Source organism: Lepidochelys kempii, chromosome 8, assembly GCF_965140265.1.
Source record: "Lepidochelys kempii isolate rLepKem1 chromosome 8, rLepKem1.hap2, whole genome shotgun sequence".
NCBI lineage: Eukaryota > Metazoa > Chordata > Testudines > Cheloniidae > Lepidochelys > Lepidochelys kempii.
In genome coordinates, this window is record NC_133263.1 from 106170816 (window position 1) to 106187317 (window position 16502).

The window sequence follows — 16502 nt, forward strand, 5'->3', positions numbered from 1 at the left end:
GGTTCCACAGGGATCTGTTCTGGGTCCAGTGTTTAACATCTTTCTTAATGACCTGGATGTAGAAATAGAGAGCTTACTGATCAAGTTTGCAGATGACACAAAGCTAGGGAGGGTTGCCAAAACTTTGGAGAGATCTTGATAAATTGGAAAACTGGCCTATAGACAACAAAATGAAATTCAGCAAAGACAAATGTAAGCTGCTACACTTAGGGAAGAAAAATCAAATGCACAAATACAGAATGGGAGAGAACTGGCTTGGCAGCAGCACTGCTGAGAAGGATCTGGGAGTTGTGGTAGATCACAACCTCAATATGAGTCAGCAATGCAATGCTGTTGCAAAAAACGCAAATGCAATTTTAGGTTGCATTAAGAGAGGCAGAGCATGCAAGTCATGGGAGGTGATAGTACCACTCTACTCAGCATTGATTTGGACTCAGCTTGAGAACTGTGTCCAATTTTGGTGACCAATGTATAGAAAGAATGTAGAGAAACTGGAAAGGATCCAGAGATGAGTGACACAGATGATCAAAGGGATGGAATGCAAGCCATACGAGCAGGGGCTGAAGGAACTGGATATGTATTGTTTGGAAAGAGAGGAGTAAGGGGGGTATGATGGCAGTCTTCAGATGCTTGAAAGCTCACCACAAAAAAGATGGAGAAAAGTTGTTCACTCTTGCCACAGAGAGCAGGACAAGAGGCAACGGGTTCAAACTACAGCAGAGCAGGTTTAGATTAAATCTCAGGAAAAACTTCCTCGCTGTCAGAACACTAGGACAATGGAGCAGATGCCTCGGCAGGTTGTGGAAGCTCCTTCACTAGAGGTTTTCAAAAGGAGGCTGGGTAGCATCTGTCTGGGATGGTTTAGAGACACATCCTGCCTCTTGGCAGGGGGTTAGCCTAGATGACTCTTATGGTCCCTTCTAACTCTATGGTTCTAATTTACGTTCCTTTCACATTTGGGCTGTTCTGATGTTACATGGTCAACTGGCTAAAATACTGGACTGTGTTCTATTCCAGCTGTTCTGTTAACTCAGTGTGTGATTTGGGCAAGTCACTTTCCTTCTGTGTGCCTCAGTTTCCCCTTTAGAGGGATAAAACTTACCCACGCTAGTAAAACACATTGAGATTCATAGATAGTAAGGTCAGAAGGGACCATTATGATCATCTAGTCCGACCTGCTGCACAAGGCAGGCCACAGAATCTCACCCACCCACTCCTGTGAAAAACCTCTCACCTATGTCTGAGCAATTGAAGTCCTCAAATCGTGATTTAAAGTCTTCAAGGAGCAGAGAATCCTCCAGCAAGTGACTCGTGCCCCATGCTACAGAGGAAGGCGAAAAGTCTCCAGGGCCTCTTCCAATCTGCCCTGGAGGAAAATTCCTTCCCGACCCCAAATATGGCGATCAGCTAAACCCTGAGCATATGGGCAAGATTCACCAGCCAGATACCCAGGAAAGAATTTTCTGTAGTAACTCAGATCCCACCCCATCTAACATCCCATCACAGGCCATTGGGCCTATTTACCATGAATATTTAAAGATCAATTAATTACCAAAATCATGTTATCCCATCATACCATCTCCTCCATAAACTTACTGAGTTTAATCTTAAAGCCATATAGGACTATGGATGATATACACGCTCTGTTGTTACACTCCTCATATCCCCTACCCTCCTTTCCACAGGCAGAAGTTTTGCACTAGGTAAGTGTAGTTCTCATCACCCAGCAAGATCCAGAGCTTGATCCTGCCCCACTGAAGGCAATGGTAATTCAGTGGCAGCAGGATCGGGTACCCATAGTACTTGTCCTGTGCCTCTTAATGTATTGTCTGAATGATTAAAATAACTTGATTCTGCCTGAAGAAGACTCTGTGTAAGCTCGAAAGCTTGTCTTTCTCCCCAACAGAAGTTGGTCCAGTAAAAGATATCACCTCCCCCACCTTGTGTCTCCATTCTACCAGGCAGAAAACCCTCCTCAGAGACAGCCAATCCATCCTATTTTTCTCCATTGTAAAAACAAATGCTCTTTTATTCACTCTCCTATAACTGAAAACCAGACAAAGGGATTTTGTTCAAACTTTCCAGAAAAACTAAGCATAGAAAACGGAATCCTATGAGGGGGAGTGCTTCCAAAATTAAAAAATGTGTGAAAACGGGGGTATAGTGGAAACGCATTGCAACTGCAATAACAGCACTTGGGGCAACTACTCTGGCTCTGTGTGTGTGCATGAGAGAGAGAGAGAGATCTATAAAGAGGCACGTGCTATATGTTTAGAGGGACATTGCCTCGTGGATTTGGGCCCAAGCTATAGGTTTGTACAGATTGACCTAAATTTGCTAGAAATAGTCTCATGAAGTTTTAAAAGTTGCAATAAAGACCATTTTGTGGGGATTCAAACATTCCTCCGCTTTTTCCCCCTCCGAACTAAACATTGCAACAGGGTGTTATTGCATGGGTGCCTACACAAATGAAACTGACTCTTCTTGCTTCCTTGTCCAAGCTGAGTGTAATCAAATGCATTAAGTGAACAGATTCTGCTTTCCTCTTTGGGGCAGGGTCAGTCTGTCCTTCCGATCGGAAAACACCTCAGGTGTTTGGGTGGCACCACAATTTAATAAATAACATGCTCTAGCTCAGGCTTGATGCAGAGATCCCGGAGGGAGGTTTTCTGGCCTGTGTGATGCAGGAGGCCAGACGAGAGGGTCACAGTAGTCCCTACTGGCCTTGGAATCTACAGTACAGTACACACAAATACATTAGACTTTGAAAAATTATTTCGGTATTAATAATCTGAGGTTTTGTGGAAAGCATGGATAAGGAAAAATGTATTTGCAAAATGACTTTTGTTGTGGTATGGATAAAAGCCAGCTCCTGGAGATGAAGTGTAACCTGAACCCTGTGTTAGGCACAATTCTTTATGCCTTAAGAGATGTCAGGTTCTCAGCCCTTTGCTCTGATCACCGAGGCAAATCCCAAAGGGGGACATAGCCCCCTTGTGGATTGAACGCTACCTGGCTCCATCTTTAGCTAGGTCTTGAATTTGGTGTGGCTGGATATTCAGTTTAGGTCTATCGCTGGCGATTTCTCTCTCTCCCTCCCCTGCACCCCCCCCCCTCCAAGTTTTTGGCAATCATGTGATCACCAGCTGTGTAATCACATTTCTGGGTGAACACTCTTGGGTTTGAAGTGGGACAAGAAGTTTTGATACAGCAACCTTCCTTCAACCAAGAGGAGTTCCTGCTTGCAGCCCAGCCCTTCCCTCTGCTGTCATTTTAAATGTTCTTCACAGGTAGATTCCAGGGCCATCAGGGATCATTGTTGTCATCTAGCCATGGTGTCCCTAGCCTCTGTTTGCCAGAAGCTGGGAATGGGCGACAGGGGATGGATCACTCGAAGATTCCCTGTTCTGTTCATTCCTTCTGGGGCACTGTAGCGAATTGAAGGCTCACCGGTGCGGCACCTCCTGCTGGTTGTCTCAGGAATTAGCTCTCCAGTGTACAGGAGAGCCTCCTCCTGACCTGTGTCCCTCCCGGACCCCAGTGCCCCTTTACCTCAGGGTTCTGCCCCAGCAGCACCCCCACACTTTGGGTCTCCCCTCCCAGGGGACCCCCCAACCCTCTAAACCCACCTTGCCTCGGTGGCTACTACCAGTCGTCATCTAGCCCCCGCTCACTGGGGCAGACTGCAGTGTAATGGCCACTCATCATTGGCAAGGGGTTAGGATCTGCTGCCTCTGCCTATCCCTGGGCTATACCTCTTCAGTCCCGCAACCTCTTTAGGCCTTAAACAAGGCCTCAGCCTGGGGAGTTGCCAGGCTGGAGCTCCCCAGCTCCTCTTGCCTTTCCCCAGCCCTGCTCTGTGTCAGGTACCCTATTCCCAGGCTGCTAGGTCCTTCTCTCTCCACAGCTAGAGAGAGAGAGATTCTTGCAGCACCTGGCCCCACAGCCCTTTCATCCAGGCCAGCTGGGCCCTGATTGGGCATGCCCCAGCTGTGGCTACTTCCCCAATCAGCCTAGCTTGGCCGCTTTTAATCCCTGTTCCCCCGGAGTGGGGCAGCTGCCCCACTACAGGCACCTGGCATGGGCCGCTGTCGGAAGACAGGACACTGGGCTAGAGGGACCTTTGGTCTGACCCTGTCTGGCTGCTCTTATGTTCTTATCTGACCTGCTGTACAACACAAGCCGGAGAACTGCCACGCGGTAAGTCCTAGAGCGGATCTGTTAGAAAACTTGACCCCTGGGCACAAGGCCTAGGGTCACCAGATGAGTGGTGAAGGAGGCCTGGCTCTAGCTCCTCTGCAGAGGGGTGAATTTTGCCCAAAGTGAAGATTCTGATGCACGTTCGTTAAAACCAGGGAGACACAGACTCATTATTTTACCAAGCTAACGCATGTTTAGATCCTTTTTGTGGGCAGACGGGGAGCTAGTGAACCTATCCCAGCTCCATTGTACACACCCTTCGCTGAGGCTGTGGTTACAGCATGGAACTTGTGGGATTTGGCACCTTGTGAAAAGGGCAGAGATACAGGCCCTGACCTGTTGCTTATGCCATCTGCAGCCACTGCTGGAGGCTGCATTAGTGATAAGAAAAGGAGGACTTGTGGCACCTTAGAGGCTAACCAATTTATTAGAGTATAAGCTTTCGTGAGCTACAGCTCACTGCATCGGATGCATTCAGTGGAAAATACAGTGAGGAGATTTATATACACACAGAACATGAAAAAATGGGTGTTATACACACTGTAAGGAGAGTGATCACTTAAGATGAGCTATTACCAGCAGGCGAGCATCATCAAGGATCTACAACCTATCCTGAGGGATGACCCAACACTCTCACAGATCTTGGGAGACAGGCCAGTCCTTGCCTACAGACAGCCCCCCGACCTGAAGCAAATACTCACCAGCAACCACACACCACACCACAGAACCACTAACCCAGGAACCTATCCTTGCAACAAAGCCCGTTGCCAACTGTGTCCACATCTCTATTCAGGGGACACCATCATAGGGCCTAATCACATCAGCCACACTATCAGAGGCTCGTTCACCTGCACATCTACCAATGTGATCTGTGCCATCATGTGCCAGCAATGCCCTTCTGCCATGTACATTGGTCAAACTGGGCAGTCTCTACATAAAAGAATAAATGGACACAAATCAGACGTCAAGAATTATAATATTCAAAAACCAATCGGAGAACACGTCAGTCTCTCTGGTCACTCGATTACAGACCTAAAAGTGGCAATTCTTCAACAACAAAACTTCAAAAACAGACTCCAAGGAGAGACTGCTGAATTGGAATTAATTTGCAAACTAGGTACAATTAACTTATGCTTGAATAAAGACTGGGAGTGGATGGGTCATTACACAAAGTAAAACTATTTCCCCATTTCCAATTCTCCCCCCCCCCCCCAATGCCCGCACACACACTGCTCCTCGGACGTTCCTGTTAACTGATAATCAATGGCCCACCTTGATTATCACTACAAAAGGTTTTCTCCCTCCCCATGCCCCCCCCCGCGCTGTCCTGCTGGTAATAGCTCATCTTAAGTGATCACTCTCCTTACAGTGTGTATGATAAACACCCATTGTTTCATGTTCTGTGTGTATATAAATCTCCTCACTGTATTTTCCACTGAATGCATCTGATGAAGTGAGCTGTAGCTTACGAAAGCTCATGCTCAAATAAATTGGTTAGTCTCTAAGGTGCCACTAGTCCTCCTTTTCTTTTTGTGAATACAGACTAACGCGGCTGCTACTCTGAAACCTGCATTAGTGATGTGGCATGTGGAGATGCCACCATCTATTGTCGCGTTCTGTGGTATGTATGTTAACTCTCTCTGTAACCCTTGGCTTTCACTCTGTCCTATCCCATCAGTCTCCTCTTCCCAAGTTTCCAGCACCACACCGAACCCATCCCTCTCCTTCCATCTTTCTCCAATCTTTTGCAGGCTGCTGAGGAACAAGGCCTCTCTCCCACACAGGGGTGGGCTGGCTTTCTTCCTTTCTTGGCGGGAGAGGGAAGTTCCAGCAAAAGGCTGGGGCTGACTCCTCCTGCAGCACTTTGATTCAATCCTCTCTCTGCTCTTGAAACACCAATTGCTCCCTGCCCCTGAGGCCTACCTCTGTCGTGGGATCTGGTGGGTAGGGGGCAGAGTCCCCTCCATATTCCGTGGGGCAGCCGGAGCCATGAGAACACAGCTGCGGGTTGGACAAGAACTCTGTAGTGCTCCCCTGCCTGCTGCTGGAGCTACTAGCTCTTATCGAACGTTCGTCTGAAGAAGCTGTGATGCTTAAAGCGATCTTTCAGTGCTGTTTTATGTTGTCTGAAAAATAACCCATTTTGCTAAATGCCAGTAAAGGGCTTTGTCTAGGCACCTCTACTTATAAAGGGTGAGATTTATTGGCCTCTTTGTCTACAAAGAAAGACCAGGCCTGATGATCAGATTGTACACCCGAGACAAGTGCTTATGTAATCAGCAAACTGTCTTGGTGTGGAAACACAATGGTTTCTGAGATAAACGGCGGAGGGAAAGCGGTGTTGAAGTCTGCCATGTGCACAGCTCTCCTGTCTGCCTCCCCTCTGCTCTCTGCTTTCCCAGGGGAGCAGAGGTGCATGGTAACTGCAGGGCTGCATAGGTAATTGTACATGCACACCTGGGGAGGGGGAAATTAAAATGGACTGGCAATCTGTGGTGCTGATCCAGAGTCAGATGAGCATACGGGGCAGGGTCTCCATAGACCTTTTCCTGAAAAATCCCCACCATTGCTAACAAAAGTGGAGCTGGAATAGTGTGAGCCGCACTGGGAGAGGTCAAAAAGCCCCAGTGTAGACAGGGCTTGGTGGTGGCCTTTTCCTTGCCGGCCTTTTCCTTCGCCCACCCCTCCCCAAAGGTGGCTTCACCTCTGAGGTGTGTGAACCTGAGCTGCTTTTAGCCGTGTTGTCGATGAGGAAGAGCCCAGATTGCTCACTTCAAATCCAGCAGAAAGTTATAAAACATTGCTGATGTGCTGAAAAACTTGAAACTTTCTCAAAGCCAGGGTGGTTGCCTCCGGAGTGGGCCCGAGGCTCACCTCAGCTGCTGGGCCTTTGGGTTGTTTGTCCTTCCAGCAGAGGCCCTGTGTAACACAGCAGCCAACGGTGAAGGTGCAGAGGGAGAATCTTGGTTAAAAGGTGGGGTATTGTAAGGATCAAGTTGGATTCTGCAGCTCGCGCAGCATTCCTATTGCCTTCTCGTAGACGGCAGTGCCCCCGGAGAAGTCCCCTGTGTATGTAAGTGTGGAATCCATGGACCCTCTGCAGATGACACTTAGCTCTGCCCTGCTCTGTGCTCGTACCGCTTCTACGGGAGAGGATAATCCAGTGAGGACCTCTCTCATCCCCTTATACCTCTATGTCAACATCGCTGGGTTTTGTTTCCAGCTCTGACACTGGCTCACTGGGTGGCCTTGGTCAATTAACTGCCTCACTCTGTTCCTCAGTGTGCCTGTCTGTAAAATGGAGATATCTGGCACTCGGATACCACAGTGACGGGGGCTGTATAAAAATCTAGATGGATAGCATGGAGGGTGACGAGGGATCGTTGTCACTCCTCTATAGATCCGTGTTTGTGAAACGCATGCTGGCCCCACTGGAGGAGACCAGTGGTACGTCTAGTCCAGGGTTTTGTCTCTGACGATGGCCAATGCCAGGTGCTTCAGCAGGAGGTGTTACTCCCAGCCTCCCTGCACGCACTCTGCCCTCTGACCAGCTGTTCTGTGGTGCTCAGCTCTTCGGTGTCCCAGGCCTGGTCTACAGTAGAAAATTGGGTTGGGTTAACTCTATGGGTGAAGGTTGTGTGAAATCCATACGCCTGAGCAGCGTTAAGTGACCTAAGTCCCCCTGTAGAATTCTTCCCTCTTCCACTGCCTCTTGGGGAGGTGGGTTACCTGTACTAATGGGAGAATCCCTCCTGTTGGCATAGGTAGTGTCCACACAGAAGTGTTCTGAGGGTGGACAAGCCCTGAGACTACACAAACACTAATGAAGTTATGCTTGTAACGCCCCTGGGTAGGGCAGCATTATTACCCCCCTCTTCCAAATGGAGAACTGAGGTGTGGTGCTGGCAGAGCAGGTCCCTGCTCAGGCCAAGGTCCCCATGTCTCGACTGAATAGATCGCTGGAATCAGTCTGACTCGCTGGTGGGTTAGTCTTGTGAACACAGGGACTGGAACTATAAGAGTGTGTTTACTGTTTCGACTTCACTGAATGCTTGTGAGTTGCTCTCAAGCATTAATCTCACCTACAGCGTCTACGTCCCATATTGTAAGGTAACATTTGACCATTTGCATCACAAGTCAAGTGTGTAAATCATCAGCCAGGAGAGACATTAACTAGTGGGGAGTGCTGGTCTCTAGCAGACGGTGTTATGTCCTGCTGGGCAAGGAAGGCCCACTGACACCAGAGGAACTAGAGTGGAATAGTAAAGAGGACAAAAGACTTTGCTGTTTTCTTTCTCCGCTCCATGGAAATGAGTCTTGTAAGTGAATGCCTCCCAGCGGCTGAGTGTGCAGCTCTGAGCAGAAGGGGGGAAGTAAATACAATCCCCTAACAAGGAGTGACTGGATCTCTGTGCTGCTCGGACTCTGGAGTGCAAGGGTTACTAGGCATAAGCAGAAGTTCCCCAGTGCTTAGCCTGGGTTAGCCCTTAAGAACGTATAGAGCTTGCTTATTACAGAAGCATCTATCACCATTTGAAACGTAAGATTGGAACTCATTTTTGTGTATAAGAACATAAGAATGACCAGGCTGGGTCAGACCAATGGTCCATCTAGCTCAGTATCCTGTCTTCTGACAGGTTTCAGAGTAGCAGCCGTGTTAGTCTGTATTCGCAAAAAGAAAAGGAGGACTTGTGGCACCTTAGAGACTAATCAGTTTGAGCATAAGCTTTCGTGAGCTACAGCTCACTTCATTGGATGCATTCAGTGGAAAATACAGTGGGGAGATTTATATACATAGAGAACATGAACCAATGAGTGTGACCATACACACTGTAACGAGAGGTTTCAGAGTAACAGCTGTGTTAGTCTGTATTCGCAAAAAGAAAAGGAGGACTTGTGGCACCTTAGAGACTAACCAATTTATTTGAGCATGAGCTTTCGTGAGCTACAGCTCACTTCATCGGATGCATGCCGTGGAAACTGCAGCAGACTTTATATACACACAGAGAATATGAAACGAGAGTGATCACTTAAAGTGAGCTATTACCAGCAGGAGAGCTGCGGGGGGGGGGGGGGGACCTTTTGTAGTGATAATCAAGGTGGGCCATTTCCAGCAGTTGACAAGAACGTCTGAGGAACAGTGGGGGGGGGGGAGGTGGGGAGGATAAACATGATGAAATAGTTTTAATTTGTGTAATGACCCATCCACTCCCAGTCTCTATTCAAGCCTAAGATAATTGTATCCAGTTTGCAAATTAATTCCAATTCAGCAGTCTCTCCTTGGAGTCTGTTTTTGAAGTTTTGTTGTTGAAGAATTGCCACTTTTAGGTCTGTAATCGAGTGACCAGAGAGACTGACGTGTTCTCCGATTGGTTTATGAAAGTTATAATTCTTGACATCTGATTTGTGTCCATTTATTCTTTTATGTAGAGACTGCCCAGTTTGACCAATGTACATGGCAGAAGGGCATTGCTGGCACATGATGGCACAGATCACATTGGTAGATGTGCAGGTGAACGAGCCTCTGATAGTGTGGCTGATGTGATTAGGCCCTATGATGGTGTCCCCTGAATAGAGTTGTGGGCTTTGTTGCAAGGATAGGTTCCTGGGTTAGTGGTTCTGTGGTGTGGTGTGTGGTTGCTGGTGAGTATTTGCTTCAGGTTGGGGGGCTGTCTGTAAGCGAGGACTGGCCTGTCTCCCAAGATCTGTGAAGGACGACCCATCACTCTCAGGATAGGTTGTAGATCCTTGATGATGCGTTGGAGAGGTTTTAGTTGGGAGCTGAAGGTGATGGCTAGTGGTGTTCTGTTATTTTCTTTGTTGGGCCTGTCCTGTAGTAGATGACTTCTGGGTACTCTTCTGGCTCTATCAATCTGTTTCTTCACTTCCGCAGGTGGGTATTGTAGTTGTAAGAATGCTTGATAGAGCTCTTATAGGTGTTTGTCTCTGTCTGATGGGTTGGAGCAAATGCGGTTGTATCGTAGAGCTTGGCTGTAGACAATGGATTGTGGACGACCCATCACTCTCACAGATCTTGGGAGACAGGCCAGTCCTTGCCTACAGACAGCCCCCCGACCTGAAGCAAATACTCACCAGCAACCACACACCACACCACAGAACCACTAACCCAGGAACCTATCCTTGCAACAAAGCCCGTTGCCAACTGTGTCCACATCTCTATTCAGGGGACACCATCATAGGGCCTAATCACATCAGCCACACTATCAGAGGCTCGTTCACCTGCACATCTACCAATGTGATCTGTGCCATCATGTGCCAGCAATGCCCTTCTGCCATGTACATTGGTCAAACTGGGCAGTCTCTACATAAAAGAATAAATGGACACAAATCAGATGTCAAGAATTATAACTTTCATAAACCAATCGGAGAACACGTCAGTCTCTCTGGTCACTCGATTACAGACCTAAAAGTGGCAATTCTTCAACAACAAAACTTCAAAAACAGACTCCAAGGAGAGACTGCTGAATTGGAATTAATTTGCAAACTGGATACAATTATCTTAGGCTTGAATAGAGACTGGGAGTGGATGGGTCATTACACAAATTAAAACTATTTCATCATGTTTATCCTCCCCACCTCCCCCCCCCACTGTTCCTCAGACGTTCTTGTCAACTGCTGGAAATGGCCCACCTTGATTATCACTACAAAAGGTCCCCCCCCCCTCCCCGCAGCTCTCCTGCTGGTAATGAGATCGCTCTTGTTACAGTGTGTATGGTCACACCCATTGGTTCATGTTCTCTATGTATATAAATCTCCCCACTGTCTTTTCCACTGAATGCATCCAATGAAGTGAGCTGTAGCTCACGAAAGCTTATGCTCAAACTGATTAGTCTCTAAGGTGCCACAAGTCCTCCTTTTCTTTTTGTCTTCTGACGGTGGCCAATGCCAGGTGCTTCAGAAGGAATGAACAGAGCAGGACAATCATCGAGTGATCCATCCCCTGTTGTCCAGTACCAGCTTCTAGCAAACAAAGGTTTGGGACACTCAGAACATGGGGTTACATTCCTGACCATCCTGGCTAATAGTCATTGATGGACCTATCCTCCGTGAACTTACCTAGGGTTTTTTGTTTTTTTTTTAAATCCTGTTATAGTGTTGGCTTTCACAATATCCCCTGGCAAGGAGTTCCACAGGTTGACTGTGCATTGGGTGGAAAAAGTAATTCCTTTTGTTTTGTTTTAAACCTGCTGCCTATTAATTTCATTGGGTAACCCCTAGTTCTTGTGTTATGGGAAGGGGTAAATAACAGTTCCTTATTCACTTTCTCAACCTCGATCATGATTTTATAGACCTCAATCATATCCCCTTTTAGTCGTCTCTTTGTTGTATCTATGTTTACCTGCTTTAAGCTTGTAAATAACTCTTATTTCCTTTTCCTATATAATCTTTAGATAGTTTACTATAGGATTGGCTACAAAGCATTGTCTTTGGTGTGAGATTTGAGGGGCAATTGACCTTGGGTAGGTGATGGGTCCTTTGAGACTGGGAGTAACCGGAACGTTGTTGTGATCCTTGGTGTAAGGGCCCATCTGTCAGAAAGGGAGGCTCATGTGAGTGGCGAGACAGGTCGGAGCATCCAAGGGGACTGTCTGTGACTCCATGGTTAGGCTGTTACAGCTCCTGAGGAGTTCACATTTTATAATTGGTTGGTGAAATCTAAATGTAGAGCTCACAGCCAATTTGGGGTTTGTGCCCTGCTCCTTAACTGTCTGCCCTGAGGTCAGTACCCATGCTCTGGAGCCCCTGCATGGAGTGTGACGTGGGGCACAGAGCTGGGAGGTGACTTAATCAGGGTCATACAGTGCATCTGTGCCAGAGCTGGGAACAGAACCTGGCTCCCCTGCATTGCAGCCCAGTGTCTGCAATCTCCTTACTCCCTACAGTGCGCCTAACTGTGCATGGTGCAACCTCTTGTTATACCCCACCTTCCTCTCCTTCCTAACAGGGGTATAATCCAGCCATGGCCCCATCCAGCCACAGGCATGCCAGGCCTCCCTCCCTCCCTCCCCTGTACCCTTTAATGTGTTCAGCTACAAATAAATGAGATGCCAGTGAGGTCCAGAAAGCTGCAGGAAGCCATTCGCATGGATGCAGGCCATGTGAGATTTCCGAAAACAGCTCTTCCTCAGCCAATTTCCAGAGCTTCAGCTTGGGCTGCTCACCACAGAGCTGGGGCCAGCACTTCCATTAGAGGGTAATGGTGAGGGATGAGTTACCCAGCTATGCTGGGTGAGTGGTGAGCGAAACTTCTACTAAGAAAGGGACAAAACAAGACAAGGAGGCAAAATGTGAGTTAAACACCAGGCTAAGGAATAGTGCAGTTAATCTCTTAAATTTATTTTCCTTTAGTGCATGGGAAGTCTGTAGGCAGCAGCTGTTACACAATTAAAATACAGATTAATATAAAACCAGTTTCTGGAATATAACAGTGTCTGTGTTTCTCCACTTCCTTAAAATGCCACCTAATAATGACTTGATAAACTTCAGAAACCCACCTAGAGGAACTCTACATTCTTAAAATGAAAATTTCTTCCCTAAAAGGTATATATTACCATTGTGTGTAAATCGCCACAAGAAAATAATCTTCCCACTTAGAGCCAGCTTATTCAGTGAATCAGGTATTTGGTTTTCATTAAATGTAATTACACTTTAATTGGAGTTTAATTGTGGTTGTGGTATTTTTTTTTTTTTTTAAGTTTCAGTGCTGTAAGCCAAGCAGCCAAAGAAACAAAGGGGTTTCTTGCATAGGCTAACTTGCATAGGCTGCCGTCTGCTTAATAAGGCACCAAGGCTCTTGGCTTGTCATAAGGCTTCTGATCTCTGACTGGGCTGAAATCTTCTACAATAGAAGAGTTGCTCCTGGATAGGAGGGAGCCCGTCAAGAATTCTTCCCATCTGCAGCTCGTGACTAGACTGTCATGGCTTTCTGTGAGTCTGGATGTTGCATGTATTAACAAAATCATAGTCTTCAGCCATGTACAGTCTTCACTTTAATTGGGGCTCAGACATGATCAGAAAACTGTGATACTAAATGTAATAACATGATTTGTATTTGCTTTTCCACAAACCCTGAGCAATGGAGTTATACTGAGGTACGTGGTAGTGTAGACCAAGTCCAAGGGCAAGTCTATGCTACCGTGATACACTGGCATGGCCACACCACTATAGCTTGGCTGGTGAAGACGTGCTGTGCCGACAGGAGAGTGTTCTCGTCGGCATAATGACACCACCTCAGTGAGAGGCAGAAGCTGTGTCTGCCGACATAGTGCAGAGTGGACGCCACTTTAAGTTGCTGTAACTTACATTGCTGAGAGGGGGGTGGCTTTTTCACACCCCTGAGCGACGTAACTTACCTCGCCTTAAGCGGTAGTGTAGACCAGCCCTAAGTGCCCCAAACTATACTGGGCATTTTGCAGACACACACACCAAGCCTTGACCCTGGAGACACTCATGCATGTGCTGAACTTTAAATATGCAAGTAATCCAATGGAAGTCAGTGAAACAACTGAGGTGCTTAAATGTTTGCAGGATTGGGCCCAGAGTCAGTCCCTACCCCAAAGTTTTTACTGAAAAACAAAATGTAGTCGTATTTTAAAATGAAATGGATTTTCTTCAGATTTAATTAAAACTTTTAAAAATATTTATGTATTTTACTGCCTCTGGCTTAAAATGTAAAAACAGGGAGTTTTACACTAATGTAAAGCATGGATACACGTTTCTCCAATCACCATGAAGGACAAACTAACACCCTGCATACCTCATTTTATGAGGCAGGTTTATTTTATGTATCGATTCCTAGGCATTTCTGTTGTGTCATCACTCCAGAATGGGAATGCTGGGAGACAGCTTGTGTGTGTGGTAGAATCTGGCCGTGTAACTTAGGGCAGCAGCAGAACTGACACGGAAAAGATCAGCATATTGAAATGGGGAGCATTTAGGTATTTCATTATAGCACTGACCGCAGGGTTAGAAAAGATTCTATATTGTTCCCCTAAGCAAATCTGTATGACTTCGGGTTCCAGTATTTCATAGCTTATGTGTAAGAGCTCTCAGCTTAGCAGTTTCTGGAATTGTGCTGTGTTCTTGCTTGCTGGCGGGGCCATTCCCAGGGCTGCTGTACTGCAGTTGACAGGACTTGGTATTGCCCAGATTGCTCACGAGAGCACGTTACGGTTTCAGAAAGGCGGGCAGGAGAGGAGACCGAATTATCGATGTAATGCTCCTCTGACTCTTGTTTTCTCTTCCTCTTTTGTTTCAGCTGACTGGAATTATTCAAGGCATGGTGGATGGGCAGCCAAGTCTCCAGCAAGTGCTTGAGGTAAGCAGGATAACCTTTAGTTCCTGAACTTTGACCTCTGCTCCCCCTTCTTCACCCCCTCCCGGGTTATTTGACTAGGATTACGGCTTCATTAGAATCACATTTGCTGTCACGTCGGTGACATGCCGTTGAGAGTATTGAACCATTGATCTGTCATTCCCAGCTGTTCATGTCAAGGGTACTGACAAGATGTCCAGGCTCCTGCCCCCAGACAGGAGAGGAGGTGATTCGTACTTGAGCCAAGACGTTGCTTTAGTGCATTGCATGGGCGCTGTTCCCCCCTCTCCCCCACCATTAAATTAATGCTTCCACCTATTTAAATGCTCAATAATACACAAAGTATAGGCCTCTAAAACCTAATCTGTGGAATGTGCAAATGCAGATAAAGTCCTAATAATGCCATCTGCTTAATGTTGAATTCCTGCAGCATTTAGGATTAATTAGCTTGAAAGTATTTTGCCATCAATAGCTTTTGTTGTTAGTCAAATACTGAGGGAAACCTCCTCCAGGAGAGCCCACTCTGGCTGCCGGTCACAGTTCAATGCATTGTCTCTGTCAGGATTTGCACTGCCGTATGGCCTAATTGTTCCTAATCAGAATGATTGCAACAATTGCTTATGTAAGGAAATCAAATTAAAGGCTTTAACACCCTCTGCGGAGACGGCTGGCTCACGTCAGGGATTTTAGAAAGGTTACAAGTGCTATTTCTCGCTCCTGGGGCCCTCTGGTGCTGACACAGCTGGGGAGGCAATACTGCAGCCCCAGGGACTCGAAGTGGTGGGTGGGGAAGAAGAGCATCTAGAGCTTCGCACTGAGGAACGATCCTGCTGCTGCTGAGGGAGCTGCTTTGACCAGTCTTGAAAGGAGCCTCGTGTTCCATCCCCAGTGTCAGTGAAATAGGGTCTTGGGGAATTCTGTGCTTGGCCAGCACCTGCCATCCAAACCGAATCCCTAAACACAGTCTGGAGAGAAGTCATAGGGCCTGCGTGGAGCCAATCAGGTTTCCCAGGCCAAGCCAGGCAGAGCTCATGGAGGGGGAAAAAAATGAGGATTTGCGGGATGTGTCGAGGGAGTCCTACCACTCTATCTGGAACATGGTGGGGCCCCAAGTACCAAAGGTAAGCGGGAAGGATAAACCCTTTGAATAAAATCAAGTTAGAAGCTCGCCTCACCAGACCTGCGGCAACCCAGCTGAGGATATGCTAGTCACCTCGCAGTCCTGAATGTCTGGTTGTCTCCCACTCCACCATACAGTCTGGCCCCAGCACCAGACGCAGTCTCAGCACTTTTCCTGTGGGTGGAAGTGTGGGGAACTCTCCATTAAATGTAGATGCAGTGATGTGTAAAATCACAAAGCTCACTGCATACTCCGTATTGCTCCCAACTGCCATGTGATCCTACTTTAATTGATCGCTTTGGTGCCAAAAACTTCTCTTTAATTAGAGTATTGAGGTTAAATAAATTTGGTCGTGTGGCTGTCTCTTGGTCAGTTGGATTGTTTGGCCATTGCTGAGTGTATAAATGGGTAAGTTCACGCAAACATCCCCATATGGAATAGACTTATTCTAAGAAAACCAGTGGAGTTCCTTAGAAATTACTTGTACAACCTGCAAAATTTCATAGAGAATGAAAACCTTTCTATAGGTTTTATAGGCATCCTATAGAATTCTGTAGCAGGATTCTAATTCTCTATTAAATCCTATGGGATGTTTTAAAAAAAAACACACAACCCCATAGAGAGAACCCACAGAAAAGATATTGCATTCTGTAAGATGTTTCCATAACTGTTTGGTCTGCCTAATCTGTAGGTTCTGTCTGCTGGTCAAGCCCTGTCTCACATCCAGGCCTGAGCTCGCTGGGCCAGGGATGGTCTCCTTTGTTCTTTGTCTGTACGGTTCCCAGCGCAGTGGGGCCTTGACAGTGTTTGGGGCTCTTAGGCTTATCTGCAAAGCAAATAATAAAT

General features: G+C 46.9%; 1 protein-coding gene across 4 annotated transcripts in view; it reads left to right on the forward strand.

Annotated features, from left to right (window-relative positions):
• ERI3 (ERI1 exoribonuclease family member 3) overlaps positions 1 to 16502 on the forward strand; it is a 247253-nt gene that overhangs the window by 39804 nt on the left and 190947 nt on the right. For all 4 annotated transcript variants that reach the window (XM_073357948.1, XM_073357949.1, XM_073357951.1 and 1 more), the window contains exon 4: positions 14480 to 14539. In XM_073357948.1, the coding sequence (XP_073214049.1) occupies positions 14480 to 14539 (60 nt within the window). The remainder of the gene's footprint in view (positions 1 to 14479; positions 14540 to 16502) is intronic.